At 35.3% G+C, this 26,500-nt stretch overlaps 3 protein-coding genes across 6 annotated transcripts in view; 1 reads left to right on the plus strand and 2 right to left on the minus strand.

The window, feature by feature from the left end:
* Positions 1 to 10: 10 nt before the first annotated feature.
* On the minus strand, positions 11 to 12,523 carry LOC144849036 (trafficking protein particle complex subunit 10-like). The gene is made up of 20 exons (XM_078705990.1): positions 12,422 to 12,523; positions 11,804 to 11,885; positions 11,351 to 11,486; positions 10,735 to 10,934; positions 10,349 to 10,550; positions 9,921 to 10,032; positions 9,441 to 9,688; positions 6,809 to 6,955; positions 6,336 to 6,524; positions 5,932 to 6,023; positions 5,681 to 5,825; positions 5,184 to 5,298; positions 3,941 to 4,401; positions 3,678 to 3,819; positions 3,261 to 3,547; positions 3,062 to 3,159; positions 2,361 to 2,484; positions 1,933 to 2,103; positions 1,300 to 1,606; positions 11 to 872 (listed from the first exon to the last, which is right to left on the minus strand). Exons 1-20 carry the CDS (start codon positions 12,444 to 12,446, stop codon positions 661 to 663), a joined length of 3,495 nt encoding a protein of 1,164 aa, XP_078562116.1. The 5' UTR covers positions 12,447 to 12,523; the 3' UTR covers positions 11 to 660.
* A 63-nt stretch (positions 12,524 to 12,586) lies between these two features.
* LOC144849054 (protein CMSS1-like) overlaps positions 12,587 to 26,500 on the plus strand; it is a 29,498-nt gene continuing 15,584 nt past the window's right edge. For 3 of the 4 annotated variants that reach the window (XM_078706020.1, XM_078706022.1, XM_078706024.1), the window contains exons 1-5: positions 12,587 to 12,692; positions 13,364 to 13,476; positions 13,845 to 13,977; positions 14,473 to 14,699; positions 14,911 to 15,193. In XM_078706020.1, the coding sequence (XP_078562146.1) occupies positions 12,611 to 12,692; positions 13,364 to 13,476; positions 13,845 to 13,977; positions 14,473 to 14,699; positions 14,911 to 15,174 (819 nt within the window). In that variant the 5' untranslated portion in view covers positions 12,587 to 12,610 and the 3' untranslated portion in view covers positions 15,175 to 15,193. Of the gene's footprint in view, positions 12,693 to 13,363; positions 13,477 to 13,844; positions 13,978 to 14,472; positions 14,700 to 14,910; positions 15,194 to 19,770; positions 20,434 to 26,500 lie in introns of those variants that run through there. The other variant, XM_078706023.1, reaches the window with a different exon arrangement.
* On the minus strand, positions 17,689 to 26,222 carry LOC144848876 (telomerase protein component 1-like; the record flags this gene model as incomplete). The annotated part of the gene is made up of 13 exons (XM_078705826.1): positions 26,001 to 26,222; positions 22,270 to 22,454; positions 21,800 to 22,028; positions 21,613 to 21,696; positions 21,170 to 21,396; positions 21,019 to 21,106; positions 20,714 to 20,810; positions 20,343 to 20,470; positions 19,718 to 19,921; positions 19,267 to 19,479; positions 18,866 to 19,060; positions 18,297 to 18,518; positions 17,689 to 17,772 (listed from the first exon to the last, which is right to left on the minus strand). Coding segments are annotated over exons 1-13 (2,178 nt in total), but the record flags the coding sequence as incomplete, so codon positions are not given.

Here is a 26,500-nt window from a genome sequence, read left to right on the forward strand (position 1 = left end):
TTTAAAATAATGAAATTCCATGATTTGACATTCATCTACTAGTAATTGACTGTATGCGTTTATTTTCATCATAAATACATCAAGCCTGTTATGTAGTTGTTTGAAAGACAGCTCTACAAAGTTGCCAACATGTAGCACAACTTATCAAGCGCAAAGTGTATACAGACAATTGGTTTACTTTTTTGGATGTACTTTTTATGAAAAATTTCGATTTGGTGTAAAGCTCCGTCTACACTATCAAACTAGTTTGACAAAAAAAGTGTGATGTGCCCAAATATGGTAGTGATATGACATCATCATACCCATATATAGGCACATCACATTTTGTTGTCACATAAAGTTTGATAGTGTAGACAAGTCATGCAGGCTACCAGCAGCAAAGGGTATTGGCATTAACACTAGTTTGATAGTGTAGACAGAGCTTTAGATCCTGTGAACTCTTACATGAGTTCTCACATAGAGTGGTGTACTATGCATTATATACATCTTCATCATACAATCTTGTTTAAGACAGAAAAACATTAGGTTAACATTGCCAAGGCTCTATTGCACTCACAGAAATAATTGTATGTATAAATGTGGGTCATTAGTTCAATGATAATGTCAGTATTTTGTCAGTTTTACTTGGTCCCACAACAAACATGCAGTAACTCCTTTACATTATGGTTGAACTACATTGACAGTGCTCTCATTGTTCTCTGGTAACACGTGTACCTGCATGGCATGACTTTTTAGATACACCTGCCCAAGAGGAAACGGTTGGAGTGACGGTAACTTTTGATTGCTGCTGTCGGGCGTGTCAAACTTGTCGTCCTCTATTGACGAGTTGTTATCTATGTTGGTCATCGTTAGTTTGGTCACTGGTAGTGTACCTACAACAAGTGGAAACAAAATATTAGTATTTCATTTTTAGAGAGTTTGGTTCGGGTCATTTTTATCATGCAATTTATACATATTCAAGATTATTTTTTCATTTCAAAATTGCTTAAAATTAAACAACTGATCAATAAATAATGTAAATAATTGACACTGTATACTATTAAACTCTGTCTACACTATCACACTTTATGTGACAAAAAAATGTGATGTGCCCATATATGCACATCATGATGTCATATCACTACCATATTTGGGCATCACCACCATATTTTGGTACATCACATAACTAGTCAAACTAGTTTGATAGTGTAGACAGAGCTTTAGATCCTGTGAACTCTTACAGGAGTTCTCACATAGAGTGATGTACTATGCATGATATAAATCGAACAACTTCATACTTAGGTATGCAGTAATTCTTACCTTCACTTATATCCTGTTGTATATACCTACTTAGCTTCACGCCAGGTAGTGGTAAGTATCCAGCCGTTAGTGGTATCACTTGCAACGAAAGCTCCGTCAAATTCTTCTCTATTGTAAGAAGCCCGTTATTTTTCCCGCACACGGCCCACATATTTGAATCTGTGACCAACTCGTACATTAGGGGAACGTCCGTTTGTACCGAATCATCGGTCACTTGAATGTTGAGTTGTAGATCGCAGAGTTTTCCGGCACGGCACATGAGATCGCTCTTGCTTGGAGAAACCGTAGAACTGATGATGTATTGCGTCTGAAATAAAATAGAAATGATGTAACAAAATTCTTGTGTCCGAATTTAGTCTAAATGAGGGGGGTGAGATTATACTCGAGAATGGAATTATACTCTATATCTCAGATATGGTGTATGTATGTTTATATATGTGTAAAGCTCTGTGTCTGCACTATCAAACTAGTTTTATAAAAAAAAGTGTAATGTGCCCAAATATGGTTGTGATGTACCCAAATATGGTACTGTAGTGATATGACATCATCATGTCCATATATGAGCACATTGTTTTGTCACATAAAGTTTGATAGTGTAGACAGAGCTTTAGAAAATGATTTATGTGAACATACTGTGAATTCCTGTAACGTAAAGCTGTACGTGTGAACTTGATGCATGTCTATCGGCGGTGTTGGGTATATAAGCTCGTACTTAATTGTAAACTGGCACTGCAGAGAATCTGGTAGTGTGTCATCGGAGACAAGTGTCCACATGTACGACATTGTGCATGATGGTAGCAACACCTACAATAAATAAAAAACAGAATTAGCATACTGGATTGAGTAAACAAACTTTTTTGCTTTGGTAATTTATCTTAAGCTGTCTACACTATCAAACTTTATGTGACAAAAAATTGAGATGTGCCCATATATGATCATGATGATGTCATATCACTACCATATTTAAGCATATTACTACCATTTTTGGGCACATCACACTTTGTTTATCAAACTAGTTTGATAGTGTAGACAGAGCTTAAAGTTATGTTTAACATTCAAACCTTTTCCACTGGCTGGTGTAGATGTTGCAAGGTAATATTTGATTGGTTAGGAGATTTAAGCTCTGGATCAGTCAAGCGGAACTTTGCATGGCATACATTTTCTACAGACACTTGAATGAACTTTCTGTTATTAAAAGATATATATACTATATAAATAAGATAAGATATAAATCCAAAGGCAAATTACTGAAAAAATGACAATGCTGGGGTATCAGTGACTGAATCTCAATGAAGATACGAATAAAATAAGCACTGAAAAAATGACAATGCTGTGGGTATCAGTGGCTGGATCTCAATGGAGATACAAAATAAAATAAGCACTGAAAAATGACAATGCTGTGGGTACCAGTGGCTGGATCTCAATGGAGATACAAAATAAAATAAGCACTGAAAAATGACAATGCTGTGGGTATCAGTGGCTGGATCTCAATGGAGATACAAAATAAAATAAGCACTGAAAAATGACAATGCTGTGGATATCAGTGGCTGGATGTTAATGGAGATACAAAATTAAATAAGCAAAAAGCTAAATCAAATTGATAAAGTAAAACAGCCAGAACAAATTGCAGAGCTTTCGGGCAACACTAGCCCTTCATCAGTGCGAGTATAAATATATTAAGATATAAACGTTGGATCAGTAAATAAGGCTAAAATGAAATGTTGGTAGGTTAAGTAAGCTATAGGCCAACTGAACTTCATACCTTTTGCCCGCTGTTCTTAGGTTATGGCTTATCTTGAATGGCTGTTGGAAATTTAAGGTGGATACAACAGTTTCAGCCCACGGACACCATAACGTCATCTATAGAAATAAAGGTTGAAAAGCAAAAAATTACACAAATATTAAAAGAAAAAAGAGTTCTTTTTGTCAATTTAATTTAATTAATAATTATTAATAATTACCTTTTGTTCCAGTTGGTTTGTTTCCTCATCATTGTCTGCTCCTACAGATGTTAGAGGTGCCCTCACCATCATTATAAGCTCCGTCTCGTTATACGCATCTGTCTCGGGTAGATTGATATCAGCGCCCTTGCTACATGGTATGATGCTATACGTTGACTCTTTCTTATTAAGTATCTCGAGTTGACCAATCGTCTGGATGGAAATGGTATCACATGACTTGATACTGTAATACCCTGTAGAGATGAAAACCTTAAGATCCTGAGGAACTCCTGCCAACAGAGGGTGACCTGAAAAGATACAAGTTATGCAATTGAAATTCATGTGACACCAAATTTTGATAATTTTTCATTTTTTTTTTATGATGATTGAATAAAGTTACTAAGAAATATCACAAAGTTCCAATAGTATGTCACTTACTATTATTTGCAGCAACAATGACCTTTGGCTCCTGTGTGTTCACTAAGAACCTTGTTTCAAAGGTCAATTTTGGTAGTAGGAACTCCAGACCTTTGATTTTCATCCATAACTGCTGGCCTTCTATCATTCCATTCTCTTTTGCCTAAGATAATAAATTTAGACAAAGATTTATCTATCAACCTAATAGAAAACATATGATGTTTATAATGCATTGAATTTTAAATAAAATGAAATGAACAAAAAAAAGTTAAAAAATCACCTACTTCAAATTTAAACTCCATGTTGTTTATTCCAGGTTCTAAAACTGTATTCTGATGTTCAATGTTAATTTTATACTCTTTACATTGTAGATCCAATTCCTTAAGAACCAGTGACGAGGTGCTATCCTCTCGTTGCAACGCCTTCTGAGCGTTAACGCACAAAAAACTACTGGCTTCTACCGCTTCCTTGCCTTCCGACAACCGTACCTCTTCCTCGAATGCAAAAGGTTCGCGCTTTGACGATGATACCATCCCGGGGAGTGGCGTCTGTGGCGATGGTGTCTTATCAACCTGCTCCGAGCTTAAGGAGAACACGGTTTGATCAATGGTAACTGGTTTCGGAAAACCACTCTTGATGCAAACGGTGATGGATCCTTCTTGGCCATGTGTTAATCTGCCATCAGAGGGGGTGATGCCCATTGATTCAATAGTAAAAACTTGTTCCAGTGCAACTATGTTATTTTCTAAAATAAAACAATATTTCATACAGTATGATGAATTTAGTGTGAAGTGTTACACCTATATACAATTGATTATTTAGTTTTTTTTGTTTTGTTCTTTATTGTCCAGTTAAAAGGGTTACCCTCTATAAACAAAAATGGCAAAAAAGGTGAACAAAATATGAATAAAATTAGTCTTTTTCAACGATATTGTACCACTGACATCAATAGGAGCGAATTCGGCACCTCTATTTAAACGTCAACTTACAACTTTTCTTTTTAATTAATTACGGTAGTAGTGTACTTATTGTTAGGCGCTCTGTTCTTTGTAGGGCGTGATATAAAAACTTGCATAGAATAAAATAGAATACTGCCACCACTATTAATACAACCACCACCATGATTGGTAACTACCAGCACAATACCACCACCACCTTTGCTAAATTCTAGTGTACTACCCCTTTAACATATATAGTTACTATTACCTTCCTCCTCCAAACACTTAATTACTTTTACAGACTTAATGCATCTCTTTTTATGATCTGTAACAAACATGTGTCATGTAAAATTATGATTAAAAATTAAAATGCTGTTTGATTGTAAGATGCCATTTATTTACCATTTATTTTTAGTGAATAGGCTTTAAAAAGTTATATTACAAGGCCTAGCCAATGTGCATACATAGTGCAAAAGTTCCACCCATATTTAGACCACAGTACGATCAAGGCAATCTAACAACAATACAACTGGCCAAACTAGCTTAGTGTCCTGTTGTTAGATTGGTACGATTCTTAAATGTTCCTTACCTGAATTTTCAGATTCATTTATTTCCTCAGCAGCCACCATCATTTCATTAAAGAAATGATCTTTGTCTTCTTTTGAAATCTCTTCTTCACTTGCAAGAATAGCACAGGACTTCATATATGTGAGATGAAGTTAAGGGAAATTCTAATTGCAGTTTTAAAGACTGTTACTTTATAAAGGGGTTCCTTGATCCTGGCCTAAGATATTTTTGTGGCTTAACTCTTAAGTAAGTCACATTGAAATTCACTTATGAGCTTAGGAATGAAGACTCGAGTAGAGTTGTGGCTTGGTGGTTATGATGATTGGCTGCTAATCAATCCAAGGTTCTTGGGTTCAAGTCGTGTCATATGTCAGGAATTTTTCTAAAGAAAAGACTTGTAATTTAAGACTTTGTTTATGTAGAGCATCTTGTGTATATGTTTGTCTTGTGAACGAGATTGCCACCTGTGAATGAATTCGCTTATGGTTATCCTTGGCAGTAAATATATAAAAAAAAAGGATATTTGTTGGTATTTCCCATGCTCTTTTGACAAGTTGCTAATTCTTTTCTTGTATCAACTTCTATTTTTTTCCAGCCTTCTTTCACGTAGATCTTCAAAGCATCTGATAGGAAACCCTCTGCTTTCGCTGTTTCACCTCTCTTCCTGAGAAAGTAACAAATTGAATAACGTTTATACGATATCCTTACTACATAAGGCACTTTTATCATTGATCGTTGTTTTTGTATTTGTTTAAAATAACGATACTTACATGTAAAAAGCTGCAAGATTCTTTCCCATCATTTTTGCCGAGCGTTGCCTGCCAATATGTTTAAAAGTGCCCATCGCAATTTCAGAAAGTTCCTATTAAAATGGCAAAGATAGAACCTGTGACGTTAAAAAACAGTTTTTCCAACCTAAACTTATAAACTAGATCTGTCTACACTATCAAACTTTAATGTGATGTGATGCCCATATATGGATATATGGATGATGTCATATCACTACCATATTTGGGAATATCACTAACCTATTTGGGCACATCACACTTTTTTTTGTCAAATTAGTTTGATAGTGTAGGCAGAGATTTACACTAGACCACTGGGTCCATCATGTATGTTGGATAACAACTCTTTTCATCCATTTTATAATTTTTAATTTTGTGAAGTAACTTACTAAGTAGGTTTTCTGAAAAGCTTCCTTAGAACTTAGTGCTTCTCTCAACTTCTGCTGTGAGTTGTAGGTCTTAGGCTGGAGTGGTTGGACATGTCCCATGCCAGACAACAACTCAACAACCATATTCAGTTGCTCCGATGTGGGTTCTGTATCAGGCATCAAACCACATAGTAGGCCTAGCTGATGCAACTAAATTTAACAGAAAGTAAAACTTGTTTTTTTAAAGGCCACACCGACGAGCGGTAATGGGAATAAAAATATAGAACCTATGTTATTCATTATGACCTTTTACACACTACGCGGAGCGGACGGACGGTTTTCACTCAGGATAAATACATGTTCTATTTGGGACAAGCTACGTGTATTTCCGTTTACCATTACCGCTCGTCTGAAGTCAATTGACCTTAAAGATTACTTAAAAGAAAATAGTTTTGTATAGATTTTTTTTAATGATATTAAAGCTCTTTTTTTACCTTACTCTGAGCGTAGGCTCGTAGACTTGCACTGTAGTATGAGTATGACTCTCGATAGTTACTCGTAGCTCGTTTCTCACACATGTCAAGAATCTCTAAGCTGCTTAGCAACACCCAACAATCAATACTTCCAACTGGCATGCTAATCTATATAAAATAAGTTTTGATTGATTATCTGTAACCTCTGTTTGTCCTTGGCTATAAACATTTTAAAAACTTTTTTCCCTGGTGGAACCTCTCTTTCTTAAAGCTCTCTGAGCTTATTTGATTTCTCCAGATACAACACATAAACTATTATTATATTATTTCTATTAAACTACATATTTTATCATATTTTAAATTTTGCTTTGTGCAAATAAAATGAATGAATATAAATAAAGGAATAAAGAAAGAGTCATGAGTTACAACTCTATTACTAGGTCAATGAATTATGTAACGGGAACGTATACGATCTTACCACGAAAATTAGTGGTTTTTTCCAGTCCCTGACTTCTGAGTTCAAACCTCTTGAACCAAAAACCAATGATTGTAACACTGTAGTACCACCCCATTTAATTATCACGCCAGAGACAATTGAGTCTAAGCTTAAACTTGTGAAATGTAATAAAGCCCCAGGCCCGGACGGAATCCCTCCGTGGGTACTACGTGATTTTGCCAATGTCCTTTCCAAGCCAATAAGTGCAATAGTTAACTCCAGTTTAAGGGAAGGGGTTCTCCCCATGCTTTGGAAGTCAGCCGATATAATCCCCATTCCAAAGGTTAACCCACCTAAGGTTCTTGAGAATGACTTGCGTCCTATTTCGCTGACTTCCACCACCATGAAAGTTATTGAAGGGATCGTAGGGGAAATGATTTGGGTCCAAATTAAAGATAAAATCAAGTTGAATCAATTTGGTTGCTCTAAGGGTGTGTCTACCACTGACGCTCTTATACTTTTGTTAACCGAATGCTTTAATGCTACTGACCAAGGAGATGAAATGAGATTATTATTGCTTGATTTCAAAAAGGCTTATGATTTAATTGACCATAATATATTAATTGATAAGTTGTATAATTTAGGGGTCGAAGACCATCTAATCTCTTGGATCTATGCTTTTCTATGTGATAGAAAACAACGTGTTAAACTAGGCGATGAATTGTCCCCTTGGACAGTCGTCAAGGGTGGTATCCCCCAAGGATCCTGGTTGGGGCCCATGTTGTTTATCATCTTTGTCGACGATCTTCTGGATGGGGTGCCGTGCATGAAATACATGGACGACACCTCCATCCATGAACGCGTCGGCAACGATGGGGCAACTGTACTCCAAACCACTCTTGACGAAACTGTCCAGTGGGCTAAGGATAACAATATGTACCTTAATTTTAAGAAAACGAAAGAGATGAGAATTAGTTGTAAAAGGTCAAAGACTGCTTTTGAGCCACTCCATGTTGGAGATGGTAATCTGGAACGTGTTGACGAATTTAAACTTCTTGGTGTAATTATTTCTCATAATTTGTCATGGCAACCTCATATTGATCAAATGATTAGTAAATGTAATTCTAGAATGTACTTTCTCAAACAGGTGCGGAGGGCAGGCCTGGATGCCCCCGCACTTGTCCAATTTTATACTAGTATCATTAGACCAATATTAGAATATGCGGCCCCAGTTTGGGGATCAAATATTACGAAGCAACAGAATCAACAACTTGAACAAATTCAGAGAAGGGCCTTTAAATGTATTTTTCCGCATGCTACTTATTCCGATGCCCGCAGCTTCCTTGGTTTTTCTACCTTAGAAGACCGCCGTGTTCGACTGTGCAAGGATTTTTTTGTTAAAATCAAAGACCCCAGTCACAGATTGAATCATTTGTTACCGGAGGCTCCTTCTGCTGCTTATAATCTTAGAAGACTCCGTGAGTTCTGTATCCCTAGAGTTAAAACTAACCGTTCAAAAACGTTTATTATTAATCACGGATTATTCCAAAAATGGTAAACATTTTGTGTTATGTTTCCGCGACCTTCCGTACCTTTGTGTGTAAATATTATTGAAAATTTTTGAAGTTTTTAACATTTTTTAAATTTGTAAACATTTTTAATACTTTTAAATTTTTATCCTGCAGGCCTATGTCTTTAACAATTTGAATTTTATATTTATTGTTTTTATAATAAGTGATTTTTAATTGTAATTTTGTTTTAATTTTTTGATTGTATGTTCTACATTTCTGAATGTCTTTTATATTTGTATATTGCATTTTATTTTTCTGAGTGAAACGCTTTTGTTAAACTTCAATCTTTCGTTTGATTGCAATAAAGTTCTATTCGTATTCGTATTCGTATTCGTATTCGTCAGGATTGAACCCTGAATTTTGAAATAGGAAGGCAAACATTTTAACCATCAAGCTACTGTGCCACTATATAATACTGTAACCCGACACATGATTAATCGAAGTAGTCGAGATAAAGTTTGATTTCCAATACCTCTACAATCTGTAGTTCTTGAACACAATTATAAAGAAAAGTAATTGGTAATAGGATTGAACCCTGGACCTTGGGATTAGAAGGAAAACATTTTAACCAACAAGCTACTGCGCCACTATCGATACTGTAATCTGATTGATCAAAGTAGGTGAGATAAAGTTTGATTTCCAGTACCTCTAGAATCCGTAGTTCTTGAACACAATTGTAAAGAAAAGCAATCGTTCTATTGGCGACCTCAAGAGGTCGATTGAGGAAGAGTAGGAGCACACACTGGCGTGAGAACAAGTAGTTTCTGATGTCTAGGAGTGTCGGTTTGCCCGTCTTGATCAGATCTCGAATTTGTTGATTTATCGGTCGGGACAGATCCAAGCCATCCCACCTTGTACAGTTACCTTGAAACTTAATCAGCCAATCAGGTGCTTCTGTTACAAACAAAATATAATTTGTTTCATAACAAAATAATATAAATGCAAAATAACCCCATGTTTCTGTCTATTAATATTATGAGAACACACCCGAAGTTTTCCCCTTAATCTCTAAAGCTCTGTCTACACTATCAAACTTTATGTGACAAAAAATGTGATGTACTCATATATGTGCTGTTCTTTATGTGTCACATGGTATGGAAATAAATCAAATCTAAAGTGTACTTACTTGCAGCTTGGGAGTTGATAACAAATTGCGAGAAAAGTGCGTCAAGCTCATCATATTGCACAAGTGCTTCGTCGTACTGTCGTAGCATCTCATAAACGAATGCTAGCTCTTCCTATATAATATTAAAAAAATAAGTAACAAGTAATTCTCAAAATAATTTAAGTACCTAAACTTGACTTTAAATTTGTACAATTAATAAAAAATGATTTCTATCATCCAACAGTGGTTCATGACTTGCCAATTACAGTATTATTAGGAACTCATCCCTTCTAAACTAAGTCTCATATGAGGAATAGGTAGTGGCACTGTATTGGCCATCAGAAAAATCATGGAACTCTGACAGGATTTGAACCAAAGAACCTGGGATTTGTAAGCAAGTTAACCACCAAGCCACAGTTCCACTTTTGAAATTCAAAAACACTACAAACCTGTAGAAGAAAATACTGATTGAAATCCCAGCCAGGTTCATTTCGCCTTTCTCGTTCTGCCCTCATTTTTTCCTCGAACTTGCCAAGATTGCGATTATACGAGGTGAGAAGCAGCTGCCGAAGGCGTGTCAGAAACACGTTCCAAGATTCTTGCGACCTCACTGACGGAACTGGATTATTTGGCTCATGTAAAACTATACATCTGTTTAAAAATTACAAAAAATATGGACTTGATGATGTTATATCACTACCATATTTGGGCATATCACTACCATATTTGGGCACATCACTACCATATTTGGGCACATCACACTTTTTTTTGTGAGAAAACTAGTTTGGCATTGTAGACAAAGTTTTACATTCACAGTAATCAGCGGTAAACTTGCCTGTCTGATTGTTTGCTACAAAAGTCATTCTTAATTTTGTCAAACACCGAGGTCCGTGGTAGCAATTTCGTTTTCTGTCCACGCTTTGGGTTGCTCGCTTCTACAAGAACTATCATCCAATCATTGATGTTCTTCTCTCTGAGCAACTGTTGCCATTTTGATATCTCTTCTTTGACGACAATCTTGTAAGCATCAACATCCTAAATGAAAGATAATAAATAAAAATAAGGTTATATTGCATGATAATGTAGATAACCGAATAATTTCAAATTAGATATTAAAGGGGACTTTCAAAGTAATTTCCAATTAGATATTAAAGGGGACTTCCAAAGGAATTCCTTATTAATCAAGAATTGTTACTATCATTTATCTGAATAAAAACCTATTACAGTATTGTGCAAAATCCTGTTTAATTTTCATTACTATTTTCTAATTATATTTAAAGTATGAAAATCAATAATTAGTGAGATGAAGAGAGGACCTATATCAAACAAGATTTTTTTGGATTATTTGACATTTCTGAATTATTAACATTTAACCCACTTTGGACTATGTTCGCTTGCTAATCTTGGCATACACAAAATAAATGCATTTAAAAAAAGAACAATGAACACACCGGGCATTCGGTCCAATACAAATGAAAGAACGATTGATGTAGAAGCTGTCTGCTGCCCTCATATTGTAAGATGTCAATTGAAAACGGAACAAACTGCACATCTACAGATATCGTCTTTGGTGCTCTGCCATATGACCTGTACAATCAAACATAACATTATTTGTAAAATAAACTTTCTATAATATAATATTTTATGATCATGATTTATTTTCAGACTATACGAAGGTGCTCAGAGACCAAGATGAATAACAAATTATAGAATGGTCTGATAGACAAAAAATGTTAATTGTACAACCTACACTATACAAATTTAATATATCAACTTACTGAACAACTATTTGATGATCGATCATTGAAGTCACGATGAATGAATATAAGTTACTGAATGAATAAATAGTTTACCACCCTCCAATTTAATTTTCGCAATAAAAAAGATTAAATGTTATCACTTACCTTCGCCATTCAACAGTATCTCTTGGCAGACTCTGTATCAACTCAGGGTGGAGCGACTTAAAAAGTTCTTGCTCACCATGACCTGCAAGTTGTCAAAAATTGGTACAATATATTTTTATTAAATATTAAATTATATATAATTTAAAAAATTAGCATATAATTATAAAGAAAGGTTGAGGGATAAAATCGAATCTAAACTGATTTAAAAAAATCGGTATAAAAGGTTAAAATCCATTAATCTGAAAGTGTAATTAAATATAAAACAAATTAAACAAAAATTAAATGTTTTATTATAATAATTAGGCTAATTATTAATTAATCAATTTTTTTAAGGCATAAAATTCCTATTTAAATTTGATCTTACTATTCATCTATCACAAAAATAGAAAGTTTATTTGCATAACTAGCCAGAATTAGCCTTGAGAAAATTTGTAGGGGAAGGGGATCACTTCCTGTTAAAATGCTGTTATCAAAAATGTTGAGAGCGATCAATTATTTTCCCTTTGTTCATTGAGGCTCCAGCTAAGGTTAGGCTTCATACTACAATAAATACAACTAAATATGCCTGTATACAGACAAAAACAATTGCAATGTGAAGAAGAATAAAGAAAAACGTACACGTTACAATAGGTTTGTTCTCCATATCATCTGGACATCTGAAAACACTAATATTAGGCAAGACCTACAAGAGGCTAGGCCTACTATCGTTAACTTTTTTAATGTTTTTAATTTTTTGACCACCTCATTTTTCTAGAGCACCCCCTCTATAAGTGACGAGAAAAAAGTCAGCAGACGACAAAAACAAGCATGGGCGACGATTTGGACAACGAGTGGTGGTTGACAGAAAAAGAACAAACTGAAAAAGACGCCGATAAAGAACAAGAATATGGTATAACAAGATTTTACATGAAACTTCCCTTTTTAGAGCAACATTTGCGATATCTCTTATTAGTGCTAGATTTTAATAAGAGGTCTCTATTTAGTAAACAATATAGGCCTCTAGGTTAGGCCTACCTCTAGGCCTAGCCTAGCCCTTTCTAGTTCTATGTATTTCCCAGCACTGCAGAAATTTGCCGACTAGGCCTTCTTCTTCTTCTTCTTCTTTCGGTTACTGCTTAACGATCCTTAAGGATCAAAACAAGCAGGGTTTGTGCGCATGCGGGGTCTTTGTTATTTAGTCTCTGGTTTCAGGTGATATGTTTTTTAAGTGTTCCTTTATTCTTTAATGCTTCCTTGAAAGATTCAGTTTCTTCAATGTTCTGTATATTTGGAGGTAGTTCGTTCCTAATTTCGGTCGCTTTTCATTTCGGTCGCGGCTGATTGTGGTGAAGTAGTTGGAAGATGAGGTGGTGAACTATATTATTTGATTAAGAATAGACTCAATTATTTATGTTATGTTATTAATAAAATTAAATAAATGATGATTTCAGTTTTTACGTTTTGTCTTTATTTGGATTGCATAGCCTAGGCCTAAAATAAATAATTGTCATACAATTTTAGTATTACTGCTACATTTCATTTGGGCAATTACTATAGAAATTTGTTCCTATCATTCAACAGATGTTTCAAATTCAAAAGGCAAAGTAAAAGGCACTGGGAATAAGAAAAGAAGTTATGATGATACAGTGGCTGTGGCAGAGGAGACAAGTGAACAAGCAAAGAAAAAGAAGAAGGTAATAACAATAATAGTATATACTGACACGCAATAATCAAGGTTAAGTGTGGTAAAAGATCATTACAGCTTGGTTCCCACTAGCGACGCAACCTACATAAGAAAATGCCCTTCCTTTAATTGTATTTGCACTGTCTGCGTGAAATCAAACATGCAATGTTTGCAGCACTATTACATATACATATAGTCGGTTCCCACTTGTGATTATGCAATACAGCACTTAGCGTCAATACGTCGGTGTGTTCTAGTGGGAACCACGCTTTAAGCAGGATGACCTTATCATGACCTCAACAAAAGTCACACATTTGATATGGTTATTTGAGACTTTGGGTTGAAATTAAATAATAAACTATGTTTTGTTTTACCTAGCCTAAAAAGAAGAAAACTGAAGAGATAGAAGTTAAAGAATCTGCAGGGCAATGGAGCGATGTAGTTGGGTCTTTACGCGATTACTTTAAAGGAAAGATTCCAGTTATAGAGTTTGAAGACTTAATATTGTCTGGTAAGTCGTTTTACTTACTTACTTTTACTTACAATAAACAATTGATCTAAACAAGCTGGGTCATCCTTTGAAAGGTCAAAAAATGTAAAACAAGTAATGCAAAATAAAGTATACTATTTATGTTGAGTCTTATATTTTTATTTATCACACAAAATCAAAAATGCCTAATACAGTCAACTCTCCCAATAGCGGACTCTCTTAAAACCAAAAACTCTCCCAAAAAGCCAGACTTTTTTCAAGGTTCTAAAGGTTCCAAATTCTGTTGTACCATTAAAAACACATTCCGAATACCAGACTTTCCAGAAAGCCAGACATATTAGGCCAGCCCAAAGGTGTCCAGTATTGGGAAAGTCGACTGTACAATACATAGAAAAGTTTAAATGTGCAATCCAGAACCATGCCTTTGTTGCTATTCTGTTTTAAAGTTTAGTAATAATTGGTTTTTCCCTTTTTTTGGTACATTATCCTAAACTTTAAAATACTTTTTTTTTTCAGAAGAAAATTTTCTTCCACACAATGAATATTTAAATGATCTATCAACGTACTTAACTTGTACAATACGAAAATGGAAGAAGCTGTCTGCCTCAGATGAGTTGAAGACGAAATCTCCAATAGTTTTAGTTATAACATCCGCAGCAAAGAGGGCGGTAGATTTAAATCGACAAGCAAATAACTTTAAAGGAAAGTGCACTTCTGCCAAGCTATTTGCGAAACATATGAAAGTAAGTATAAACGAGGAAATTCATTTTTCACTAGCCTACTGTAGTAGTTAGCTGATACTAGCCCACATGCCACCTGCACTAGACTTGCCCTGCCTACACTTTTTTCAATACCTTTACCACTTCTTGTTTATATGATGTTATTATGATGATGATGATGATATAATTATTATTACTATAAGTGAAGTTGCATTATTTAATATTATATTAATAGATTTCAGAGCAATCAAAATTTTTGTCAAAAAACAAAGTCCATTTTGCTGTCGGTACTCCGAACCGTGTGTCATCACTCATTGACCAAGATGCCTTGGACATTACTGCCGTCAAATATGTCATTTTGGACTGGAACTTTCGCGATCTCAAAAAACGTAGAATGGTCGATATACCAGAGATAAAGAAGGATTTGCTGAATTTTTTGAAAGACAATGTTTTGCCGACAATATTAAATGGAAGTCGATTGAAAATTGGCATTTACTGAAACCACAGAGAGCATTAAAGTAAGATTTTAATTATGTGATGACATGTTTTTCAAGAATTTAAATTGCTTGATATGGTAATGTTTTGCCGACAATATTGAATGAAAGTCGATTGAAAATTGGTATTTACTAAACCACAGAGTAAGTACCTGTAAGTTTTTAATTCTGTGATGACATGTTTTTCAAGAAATTTATTTTCTTTAAACTGTTTGATATGGTACGAATTTCAATCTAAAATGTAGAGTAAAGCAGAACAGAGTGGAGAGATCAATTTAGAACTTTTTCATAGGCTTATACAGTATATATCTGATTTGTCAAAAGTTAAGAATATTTATCCAGTCAGTCAGTCCGTCTTAATGAAAATACATCTTCTACTAGTGCTTCTTCTACACCATCTACACTGGTACAAAGGCACGCTCCCTTTGGAGGGAAGGTTTTCTTTGCAGATGTAGCAAAGCTGGTTTTGTTGTTGCGATTGATGTTCCTTGCAATAATAGGCTGAGGATATGTGTAAAGAAAATTATTATTAGTTATCCGCTTGGTATACCAAGCGGATAACTCCTTGTAATTGTATGAGATCAATATTTTTTTTCTGTATTATTCTTCTTTCCTTCCTTCCTTTTTGTGAGTCGTGTTCCTCTAAAATGTGTAAACATAACATTTCATAACTTTGACAACATATGGGCATTTACGTGAAGTTGTGCACCTCCTATTTTTGAATGACGTCATAGTTGCGCAACGTGACTTATGCGCAATTTTATGAATTTCAATGATTGATCATAGATTAAAAACCAAAAGTCATTTAGTATTGACACTTTGACAAAATTTAAGTCATATCAGGGGCAAACTTTCTACGGATTAAAAATGGCATGTTTGACAAGAAGTTACGCGCGCACGCGCATTTAAAATTTCAAAATGCGCAAAATTAATTTCTAATCAACTTTTTACGCGTTTCTTGTCATTTTGAGCATGTCAAAAATTCCCACGGGCGCGCAATTTTTTATGCGCGCGGTGCGCACATAGCGTTAAAAACATATTTTTTTCTCTTGAATTATATTTTTCAAGCCTTTCCCAGTGATTTTGAAAACAATTTAGACCTTTTCCAGTTTAAATAACGCCATACGAACACGTTGAATTAGACAATTCGTGCGCGTTTTTTATGAAAAAGCTTAAAAAATCGTCAAAATTATGTCTTTTTTTAAACAGTCATAGTTTCTAAAGTAAACCGTTAACCGTTTATTTTTATTACAAAATCTAGAAGTTGATGAGTTGTAGATATCGGATCATGCATCAATAAGGCTAAAAAAACATTGTGACGTCATCGTATGGCCACACGAATGTAAAATATAGGATTTTTGTCTCTTTCGTTATTGCTCATCACATTCAATGGAGCGCATCGCGCTTATCTGTATTCCTTTTTCTCCTACATTTATATATTGTGTAGGTCAATCAACTTTCTTTAGCATGAGATAAAAATATTTTAATTTTTATGACGTCATCATGCCTAAAAATTTTAATTACGTGGGTCATTAATTTCATCTTTACAGTAAATTTTAATCTGTAATAGCTCGTAAGAATAAAATGTGATAATCACGATTAAAACGTTTTCTGGAAGCTATTGGATTGTAGATACGAATTCATGTAAACATTTTGCCAATCGGATGTTGTGACGTCATCATATGGCCAGTTGAATAAAAAAAGTCGTATTTTCATATTTTGCGTAATAGTTCATCACATTTAAAAGGGTGCGCATCTATATTTTACGTATTCAAATTTCTTCTACACGTTAATATGTTGTTCCTGAGATAATTTCCTTCTGAAATTGCTATCTAAGTGTTTCATTTTGATACCGTCGCCATGTTAAAAATTGGAATAAATGGCGGGTCCCGTAATTTCACCTATTCTACACTGTATGTAATATGTATACAGCTTATACTGTTTGCATGTATATACTATATGACACAAAATTCAGCACTAACAGCATGTCATATTCTTCAGTTCTTGTCATAATGCCATAATCTTTATCTGTGTGCAATATTCCAACGTATGACGTGCACGTGGCGTTTGTCGTGGTGCGGATAACTAACTCGTCAAAGTGACGAGTTTCATGTCTAGTTATTATTATTACAGTACATATTACAAATATTGGGGGTTAATTATGACAGATAGGTAAACAGACATAATGCAATACTGTATATTCACACACATTTAGCTAAACAAAATAAATTTAGGAATACTGTATTTTTTAATATTAATTTGGTGATTTTTATCAGCAATTGCAGTTTAGCATTTTACACAAAATATTTACTTGCTTGATGTTAATGGGTCAGCTAAATAGCTTTTATGACTCTTCCTTTCTATGCAACACAACTGTAAATACTGATTGAATATTGAATATTTGGTTGATGTATGTTCATACCTTCATTCTGCTGATGTTGATAAAGTTTTGGAACCTCATTAGCACATAGAACGCAGCAGTCTCTGGTGGTCCTCAGTGACACCACACTGCTGATGCCTCCTTTAGCATCTGCACAGGCGACACACATCCTCATAGGATGTGATGTTGCATCTCGTTCCCAGTCAGCTTTACAGCGAAAATCCTGTCAATCAAGAACAAAGTAGAACCTCTATTAAGTGGACACCTTCAGGACCCAATAAATTGTCCCCTTTGTAAGACTAGGGTGTCCCCTTGATACGGGTAGGCCATAGTGTTAAAACGTAGGTCCTTTTCATTTTATATTAGAAAGTGACTCCTGCATTCTAATGTTGATGTGTTTATATTATAGCGCATTCCACAAATAATGATGTGGACTCTCCTTATCTGAGAAGACTCATTCTACCTTCACAACCATGGAGCGAGCCTCAAACCTTTGCCATAAAGGATATGGATTACAGTTCAGCTGCCTAACCGCTCGGCCACTCACTACACTACTTACTAACTGTACTGTATAGTATAGGATTCTATGACTTATTCAAATTTTCTCAAAATAATAATTAATACATATAAATTTTGGAACATGGAGAGGAAGATGTTTATTGGATTGTTATTATGACTCAATGTACTGTACACTGTGAACTGGATGCAGTTTCTAGTTTATCCTACTATACAATAAATCAATTTTACCTTTAGTTGCTTAGCAATGGCAAAAGCATCCATTTGTTTTCGTCTGGTATCATGCATCAGAAAATTAACCAACCTTTTGATCTCTCCAGCTTCTCGGAGCTGGTATGGCAGCTCTGTGATCACCAGTTCAGAATTATTGCAGTGATGCTCAAAGAAGTCTGCTAACTTTAAGTGGACTGCTTTATATTTTTTCTGATCACTTAGTAGTTCTTTTTTAACAGTCTTAAAAAGAAGAGGCCTCAGGTTGGAGTGTTTGAATGAATTGATGGAATTAAGATAAGCAGCAAGAGATAGAGCTCTTTGGAAAAGTTTGAGAAAACATATGTGAGGCGACAGAATTGGACTCTTTATCATTAATTTTTATTTGTGGAAGTTAATTTTTGTTCTCATGAAAGAAGATCTTTATTTTGTTATTGAGTTCAAAAGCAGTAATAAATAATAAATTAAAAAAAATTATAAATATTTTTATTTCCAATTTTACATTATCTGATTTCGTATTTTTCAAATGGTATCATAATAATTTTATTTTAAAAAAAAGAAAAAAATTAAAGTCACAATCATCAAAATACCCTGATAATAGATGAATGGAAGAAGTTAAACTGGTCTATCTGTCCTGGTCTGCTGCTATTCCTCAGGAAAGACTTCAATGTTCTCCTAGCCCGAGTCCATAGCATCATTGGAGCTGGTGTCTGGCAGTTGCCAAGGATCAGTTTCAACTCTGTTTCTGTTAGGCCTTGTCGAGAACACTCTAAAAGGCATAGAATCTGGAAGATTCAAACGAAGATGTCATTTACCTAACTATATTTAGAATTCTTCTAGATCATGATCTAAGAACTTTCCTGTATTGATTAGGACAATTTTTGTATGGTTATTAAAATTATTATTAAATTGTTTGTAAAATACAGTATAGTATATTAATATTAGGATTTTCTTTCAACTTTTTGCTGGTGAGTATTTTGGTAATATTCACCTCTTCAACATATCCTGTGTCATCCTCCTTTATCATTCTCCTGATGATCTCCGCCAGCAGATCTTCTAGAGAGATTGGCAGTGACTTGATAAATTCTGTCAGGCGTTGAAATAATCCAAATACGCGTAGCTCTTCACATGCCAACCACAGCCAGAGAACATTTTCAGCTCCTTGTGATGTTGTGAGCAGGGATAGTTGCTCTGGATCTAAGCTCTTTTAAAAATAAATATTTGTTTAAAAAAGGATAATATTATTAAAGATTGACTAGTATCCAGCAAAGATGCTAAAGTTGTTAATCTTCATTTATTTTCTGTTTATGTTTACATGTCATATACAGAAAGAGGGGAATTTTTCAACTAGAAAATTCAAGCAACTTCTGTAGCTTTTATGGCAATTAAAAGTGTGGAAAATCGCTAGGTTTACATTCAGTTTCAATTGATTTGTATCCTACCTTATTGTACAACCTGAAATAATTTTCAACAAGTTTTGTTCTTGCACTTTCAGGCAAGTTTGGAAGGTCAAGTTGATATGCTTCAGGTGACACAGAATCGAGGTTGCCTAGGGTTACAGGATCACGTGTTGTACTTATGATAAAGCGCACAGAGTTATAGCTTTTTGCTGGAATCCATTTTAGGAAGTCCGTACAATGGGTTAACTTAAAAAAATTGAAAGTATTTTATTTTAGATTGTGTTTACATGGTATAAAAATCACATAATGTAAATCTAGAAGACCTTCAGATAGTGATTATTAAGTTCACTTTTTAGAGATCCTGTCTGGTTATGTGTGTTGTTTTTTCTTGTTCTTTGTCCATGTTTTGTATTGTATTTTTATTTATCGCTTGGAGACAAGTTAAATAAACATTTTTAATAACAGTATCCTCGGCATACCGCAGCCGTTAGAGGGTGTCTTACAATTCACGTTATGACTGAAATGAAATGAATCTGTAGTACTGTATGAAAACATTTGAAAGAGGAAGAAGGTCATATATTCTAGTCAAATGTATTGCTTTACCTATTTCTTTATATGTGTATTGATGTATATAATATTGACATCATGTTTACAATGTAGATCATACCTGATTCACTGCATCCACTACAATCAATAGCTGTTTCTTTGCCTTGCCAAATTCTTTCAACATCGTCAAATAAACTGGTAAAGCCCGACTATACTTGAAATCTCTCTTCATTTCTTCCAGTCTCTTGTCTTTGCAAAAATAAGTTATTGTTATGTACCTATATGGTTTTGGGAAGCATGAGAATGGGGTGGGAGGTATTGGAGATGGGGAGGTTGGTGATGTTGTTGAATTGCTGTTACCTGTCAAGGGTGCATGTATTGCTACTGTAAGTGAAGATTAATCAAGACCATTATATGGAGTGAAAAGTTGAGTTTCAACAAATTGATTTGAACCATTTTAAATGCAAAATAAATTATAATGTATGATCATACCATCATGTTTAGCAATTGCTTCACAAAGTCTGGGCAGGAGGCTAGCAGGGTCAGTTGATCCGCAACCAACAAAGTGGTAGAACACATTCAGACCAGCCTATAACAACATATTAATAATTGTTTTTTTAAAACATATATTGTACTGATTAAACAATACAATTTCGTTTTTGATGATGTTTTTATTTTGTTTCCTATCACCAGCCTACAAGATTAAAACTAGCCTACTAAGATATTGATATCATTTTTTTATTAAAACATATACTGATTAACAAAACAATTTCATTTGTGTTTTTATCATGTTTTACCTTCTTAGCTTCATAAACGCATTTTGCCATGAGGGAACTCTTTCCTTGTCCAGAATCTGCCATAATCACCAGGGGTGGTTTCTTGACGCTACCGGAAGCCAAACCACCAATTTTCTTGTCTTCTGCTGGCAAACATCGAGACTTAATGAACTCTGTCTCTGTAACAATCTTGTCTGTGGCAAATTTTAGCATGGTCTCCACTAATTCTTCTCGTCCATAAACATGACATCCTCTTTGTTCCAAGAATGTGGTGTGTTTGTCGTTCTCGATTTCTGTCGGAGTTGGATCTTCCGATGGTGTAGGAAACTGGGTGATTATAGCTTGTTTAAAGTAGTTGGTGACCAGCTCTGCAAATGTTTCTAACCCTTTCAAGCTCACCTAAAAAATGATAATTGTAGAATATGGTACTACTGACAGTGTGTATTTTAAGAAGGTTAGGCGGATTCTAATTTCAGTTCGGCACTTGTCAAAATCCTGGATCCGCCACTGCAAAGGACACAAGTAAGACAACATGTAGACAAAGAGCAAACTACATAGTAAAATCTTGGCTCTAGTCTACATTGTGCTGAAGATGTATAGCCTGCTAAACAGTACCTTATTGTTCTCAATTCCTTCTACTTCACATTCATAGGCCTTTACTTGTGTAGGAAAGGTTTCTCGAAGTCGTCTCTTTAGCTCCTAAAAAAAAAAAATTGTGACACAATTATGCCATTCTACTGTGCAGTAAATCTTGAGATAAAGATAATTGCCAAATACTTCAAGTTAGAAAGGCATAACTTACCTTTAACTGAGCAACAGCAAGAGGGTCCTTATCCACAAAAGAGGAAGAAAACTCCTCTGGTAATTTTTCCAGGAATGTTGAGTCTCTCAGAAGAAATAGTGCATTGGGGTTTTTATTGCGGAAGGCTCCATTGATTATCTCCATGTGAGTAATGGAAAACCCTGGAATCCATTGATACTGTGCAGCAATGTCAGATGGAACATCACTTTCCCCTGGAATCCATCCATATCTATAAAAACAAAATCACTAATACAGTAAATACAACAGTGTGTTTAAGCATAGAATACAAAATAGATACTGTGTAATAAACTTTTCTGTCAATCATTTTGAAACAGAGTAATTTTGACTCAATATTGAATGACTGTTTAAGAGTCAGAATCAGTGCCCAAGTGGTCTTTTTTAGTTCTTTATTTTCACCACATTTTGTAAGTTTGTTATCCATTGACTGAAACTGGCATATAATCACATACCGTTCACTTAACATGTTCAGGAAGAATCCATTGCCCTCTGTCTCATCGTGACCTCTCTCAATTTCTTCTAAACACGTGCAAAGGATGGTTCTGGTTGTAGAGTCTTTTGGAACACCCCACCGAAGATCACATTCAATCAAATGTAGGTGGCGCTTTTCACAGAATTCTCGTAAATCTGGGAATACCTAAGACTTAGAATTTAGTGAAACTAACTTGCTAAAATAGTTAGAAGAATATTGCAATTTCGTATTATTTGTGTATGCTATCCAGTTTCCATTTTTAAACATTAATGTTGAATAGAGTAGGTCTACACTACCAAACTTTATGTGTCAAAAAATGTAATGTGCCCATATATGGACATGATGGGCACATCACTACTAGATTTGGACACATCACACTTTTTTTTTGTCAAACTAGTTTGATAGTGTAGACAGAGCTTCATCTCTTCATAAGTAGAGCATCTTCTAAAGGGCAGAAAATAAAAGCTAACTTAATTGTCAAATTATAACAACAATGTGAAATGTGTTCAATAATAATAATAATAACTGGTACTTGATATAGCGCATTATGCTGAAAGCCTCAATGCGCTTTACAAAGACAGAAAATTTTGAAAAATTACAAATTAAAAAGGTGGGTTTTGAGGAGAGATTTGAAGACACTGGTGGAAGTAGCCTGACGGATTTCAATAGGCAACGCATTCCATAGAGAAACGGATGCCGAAGAAAATGAACGATTTCCATAAAACTTAGTGGAGGGATGAAATATATGGGCAAGAAGAGACTCAGATCGAGATCTCAGAGACCGCTTAGGAACATAAGGTTGAATAAGTTCAGAAATGAACTTAGATGAAGAATTATGAAGAGCTTTGAAAACAAAGAGCAGGATCTTGAATGTAATTCTTTGTGTTACCGGAAGCCAGTGAAGCTGTCTCAGCACAGGTGTGATATGTTGCCTTATGGGGCTTTGAACGACCAATCGGGCAGCTGTGTTCTGGACTCGCTGAATTTTAGAGATATCCTTTGCTGGTAAGCCATAAAGTAATGAGTTACAACAGTCTAGCCTTGATGTAACAAAGGCGTGAACAAGAATCTCAGTTGATCTTGAATCCAGGTACTTCCGAATGCTTCCAATTTTACGAATAGCGTGAAGCCCAGCTTTGCAGATGTTATGTACCTGATTGGACATACAAAGCGTTGAATCCATGACAACTCCAAGGTTTCTACAGGATGACGATGGTTGAATGAAAGAATTACCAATCTTAACAGAGGCAGTCCAACACGCAGGCTTAAAACGAGAAGAAAAATGAATAAGTTCTGTTTTAGCATCATTCATAACCAGGTTGTTAGATTGACACCATGCTCTGACTTCGGCAATACAGGATTCAAGTTTACTGACAGCAGAATTACGCTGATTAGGGTTGAAAGTGACATAAAGCTGAGTGTCATCAGCGTACGCCATACACTTCACATTGTGAGATTCAATAAGGTCAAGTAGTGGGGCGGTAAATAAAATAAACAGAAGAGGACCAACCACAGACCCTTGTGGAACACCAACTGTAAGCAGAGTCGGGTTCGACAAAACATCCTTGATGACAATGGACTGGGACCTATCATTTAGATATGATGCAAACCAATTATGACCAATTCCAGAGATACCGTAACGTGATGATAGACGATGTAATAACTGCTTATGGTTGATGGTGTCAAAAGCAGCACTGAAGTCTAAAAGGACCATAAGAACCTCATTATGGTTGTCAAGTGCAATGCTAATATCATTATGCACAAGAAGAAGTGCAGATTCTACACTATGGTTTGGACGATAGGCGGATTGTCTAGTGGCAAATAACCCATTTCTATTCAGATATGATTGCAGCTGACTGGACACAACCCTCTCAATAATTTTTCCAAGGAATGGAAGATTGGAAATGGGTCTGTAACTTGCAAATTCCTCAACATCCAAAGATGGCTTCTTTAACAATGGTGTTATGCAGGCATGTTTGAGTGAAGATGGAAAGATACCTGAGCTCAGTGAGGTGTTGACAACTTTTGTAAAGAAGGGAAGAAGGGTAGGAAGACAAGTCTTAAATAATTTAAGAGGAAGCGGATCCAGGGAGCAAGAGGTAATGGAGGCTGACTTAATGACATTAAGTAAATCATCAGCAGAGACAGGGTCAAAGGTATTGAAATTACTTTTACATGATTGAGATTCAACATAATGAGGGGAGGTTGATGAAAAAGTTCTGCAATATCTCTCAATCTTATTCTTAAAAAAGTCAGAGAATAGATTTGCAAGAGTTTTAGCATCATCATGAGCTGGAAGAGGACTAGAGATGGCAGTAGATGTTAACTTGTCAACAACACGGAATAACTTGCGTTGATCACATCCTAATACCTCATCTTTGTGATACTCCGTCTTGGCCTTATAAAGATGTTCATTGTAGTTAGTGCACTGATTATGGTACAGTTGTTTGTCTACCATGAGACCAGATTTCAGCCACTTGCGCTCCAGACGTCGACGCTCCTGCTTCATTGAACGATGTTCACCTGTATACCAGGGTGCATGAGGGCGAAGCACAAGAGTGCGAAGCACAGGTGGAGAATGAGAATCTAATATTTTCTGTAACGACACATTATACCCCTTCACCATAGAATCAATGTCAGAGGCCAGGGAACATTGTGAGAGAGAATCAAGAACATCAGACTGGAATTTGACGATGTCTATGTTTTTGACATTTCGTGAAACTACTTGTGTTATGCTGGGCCCAGGACGATTAATGTTAACCTGACACTTAATGGCATGATGGTCCGAAGGCATACCATGTTGGATGGATATTTTGCTAAGCAGGTCAGATTCTTTGCGGGAGATAAGTAAATCTAAAGTATGGTTGGCGATGTGAGTTGGGTCATGGATGTGCTGATATAAATCGAATGTCTCAAGAGTGTTGAGGAACAATACAGCATCCCTGTTGTTAGAATTATCAACATGAAAGTTAAAATCGCCTAAAATGACTAACTTGGAGGAGTTCACACTTAATGATTCTAGTAAAGAAGAAAATTCATTAATGAACATAGATGAGGTTAATTTGTTTTTGGCATTTGGAGGAACCCTATAGACAACCACAAGCTGAAAAGAGGAAGAAAAAGAAGCCAAAGTAATCTTTGAGCATTCCATGGATTTGAAAGGAGGAGACTCGCAACAATGTATCTGAATACCATCACGAACAATGACTGCAATGCCACCACCCCGGCCATGAGTCCGAGGGGTATGAACAACATTGTAGTTAGGCAGTGTTGTTTTTATATCAGCAATGGTGCGATCATCTCTACTATCACCCGTCAGCCATGTCTCCACAACAGCCAGTATATCAAGATGATTATCAATGATAAAATCACAGAGCGCAGTTGATTTGTTCTTGGCCCTAATAGATCTGGCATTCCATGTGGCTAAGTTAATCTTAGCACCCGAGTGACTGGGCAGGCGATGGCTGATGGTGGTGGGGTAGCATAAGTTGGTAAAGTTGACACCACGACCTGCTTTAGGTAAAGAATGCTGGGTAGAAAGAACAGGTATAGGTTTCCGAATAGTAACTCTTTTACCAGCCCTACAGCCACGGTATGATCTGAAAATACCGCATTCTTTCAAGGCAACTACTGTTATAAGAAATTACAAGATCAATGAAAACAACCAATACTACTGTAGAGTGAGGCTTTATTAATTATTGTGGCACTTACCTCTTTTACTAACACCTCCCTCTCAGCATGGAAGTCAGCAAATGTTGATGAAACGAACAAACGAATCACCTGCCAGCCACTGGCCTTTGTTGATGGTCCAATATGTTCCTCCTTCTTTGATGAGCATTGTTCTTCAAGAATTTGCCAACATTTTTGGATGGCATCTGGGATGGATTCATTCTCAGTGTCCTTGGGTAATGTTTCTGAAGTGTTGGCAGCCATTGTAATGTTCACACTTTTTTCTTGAATATACAATTTATATATATTGTCTCCCTTAAAAATAATTGTTACAATTTATAAATATTGCCTCCATTAAAATAATTGTTACAATTTTTGGTTTTGAATATCCCATTTTAATGTCACATAGTTTTTCACTAAAAAAAAATTATTCACCTGAAAAACTGTAATTTAAAGCAAACAATTGAATTGAATTTAATTGTTTATTTTTGTCTTTTTATAATTTTTCAGTTTTTCTTTCTACGGAAGTGATTAATTTGATT

This window comes from Antedon bifida, chromosome 7, assembly GCF_963402885.1.
Source record: "Antedon bifida chromosome 7, ecAntBifi1.1, whole genome shotgun sequence".
Classification (NCBI taxonomy): domain Eukaryota; kingdom Metazoa; phylum Echinodermata; class Crinoidea; order Comatulida; family Antedonidae; genus Antedon; species Antedon bifida.

Bases quoted from the DNA above. Each gene is read 5' to 3' on its own strand.
- LOC144849036 (XM_078705990.1), bottom strand. From the start codon at position 12,446: ATGGAGAACAAACCTATTGTAACGT. The intron at 3,820-3,940 runs GTAGGTGATTTT...TTATTATCTTAG, and splicing joins ACATGGAGTTTAAATTTGAA to GCAAAAGAGAATGGAATGAT. The intron at 3,548-3,677 runs GTAAGTGACATA...GTATCTTTTCAG, and splicing joins CATTGTTGCTGCAAATAATA to GTCACCCTCTGTTGGCAGGA.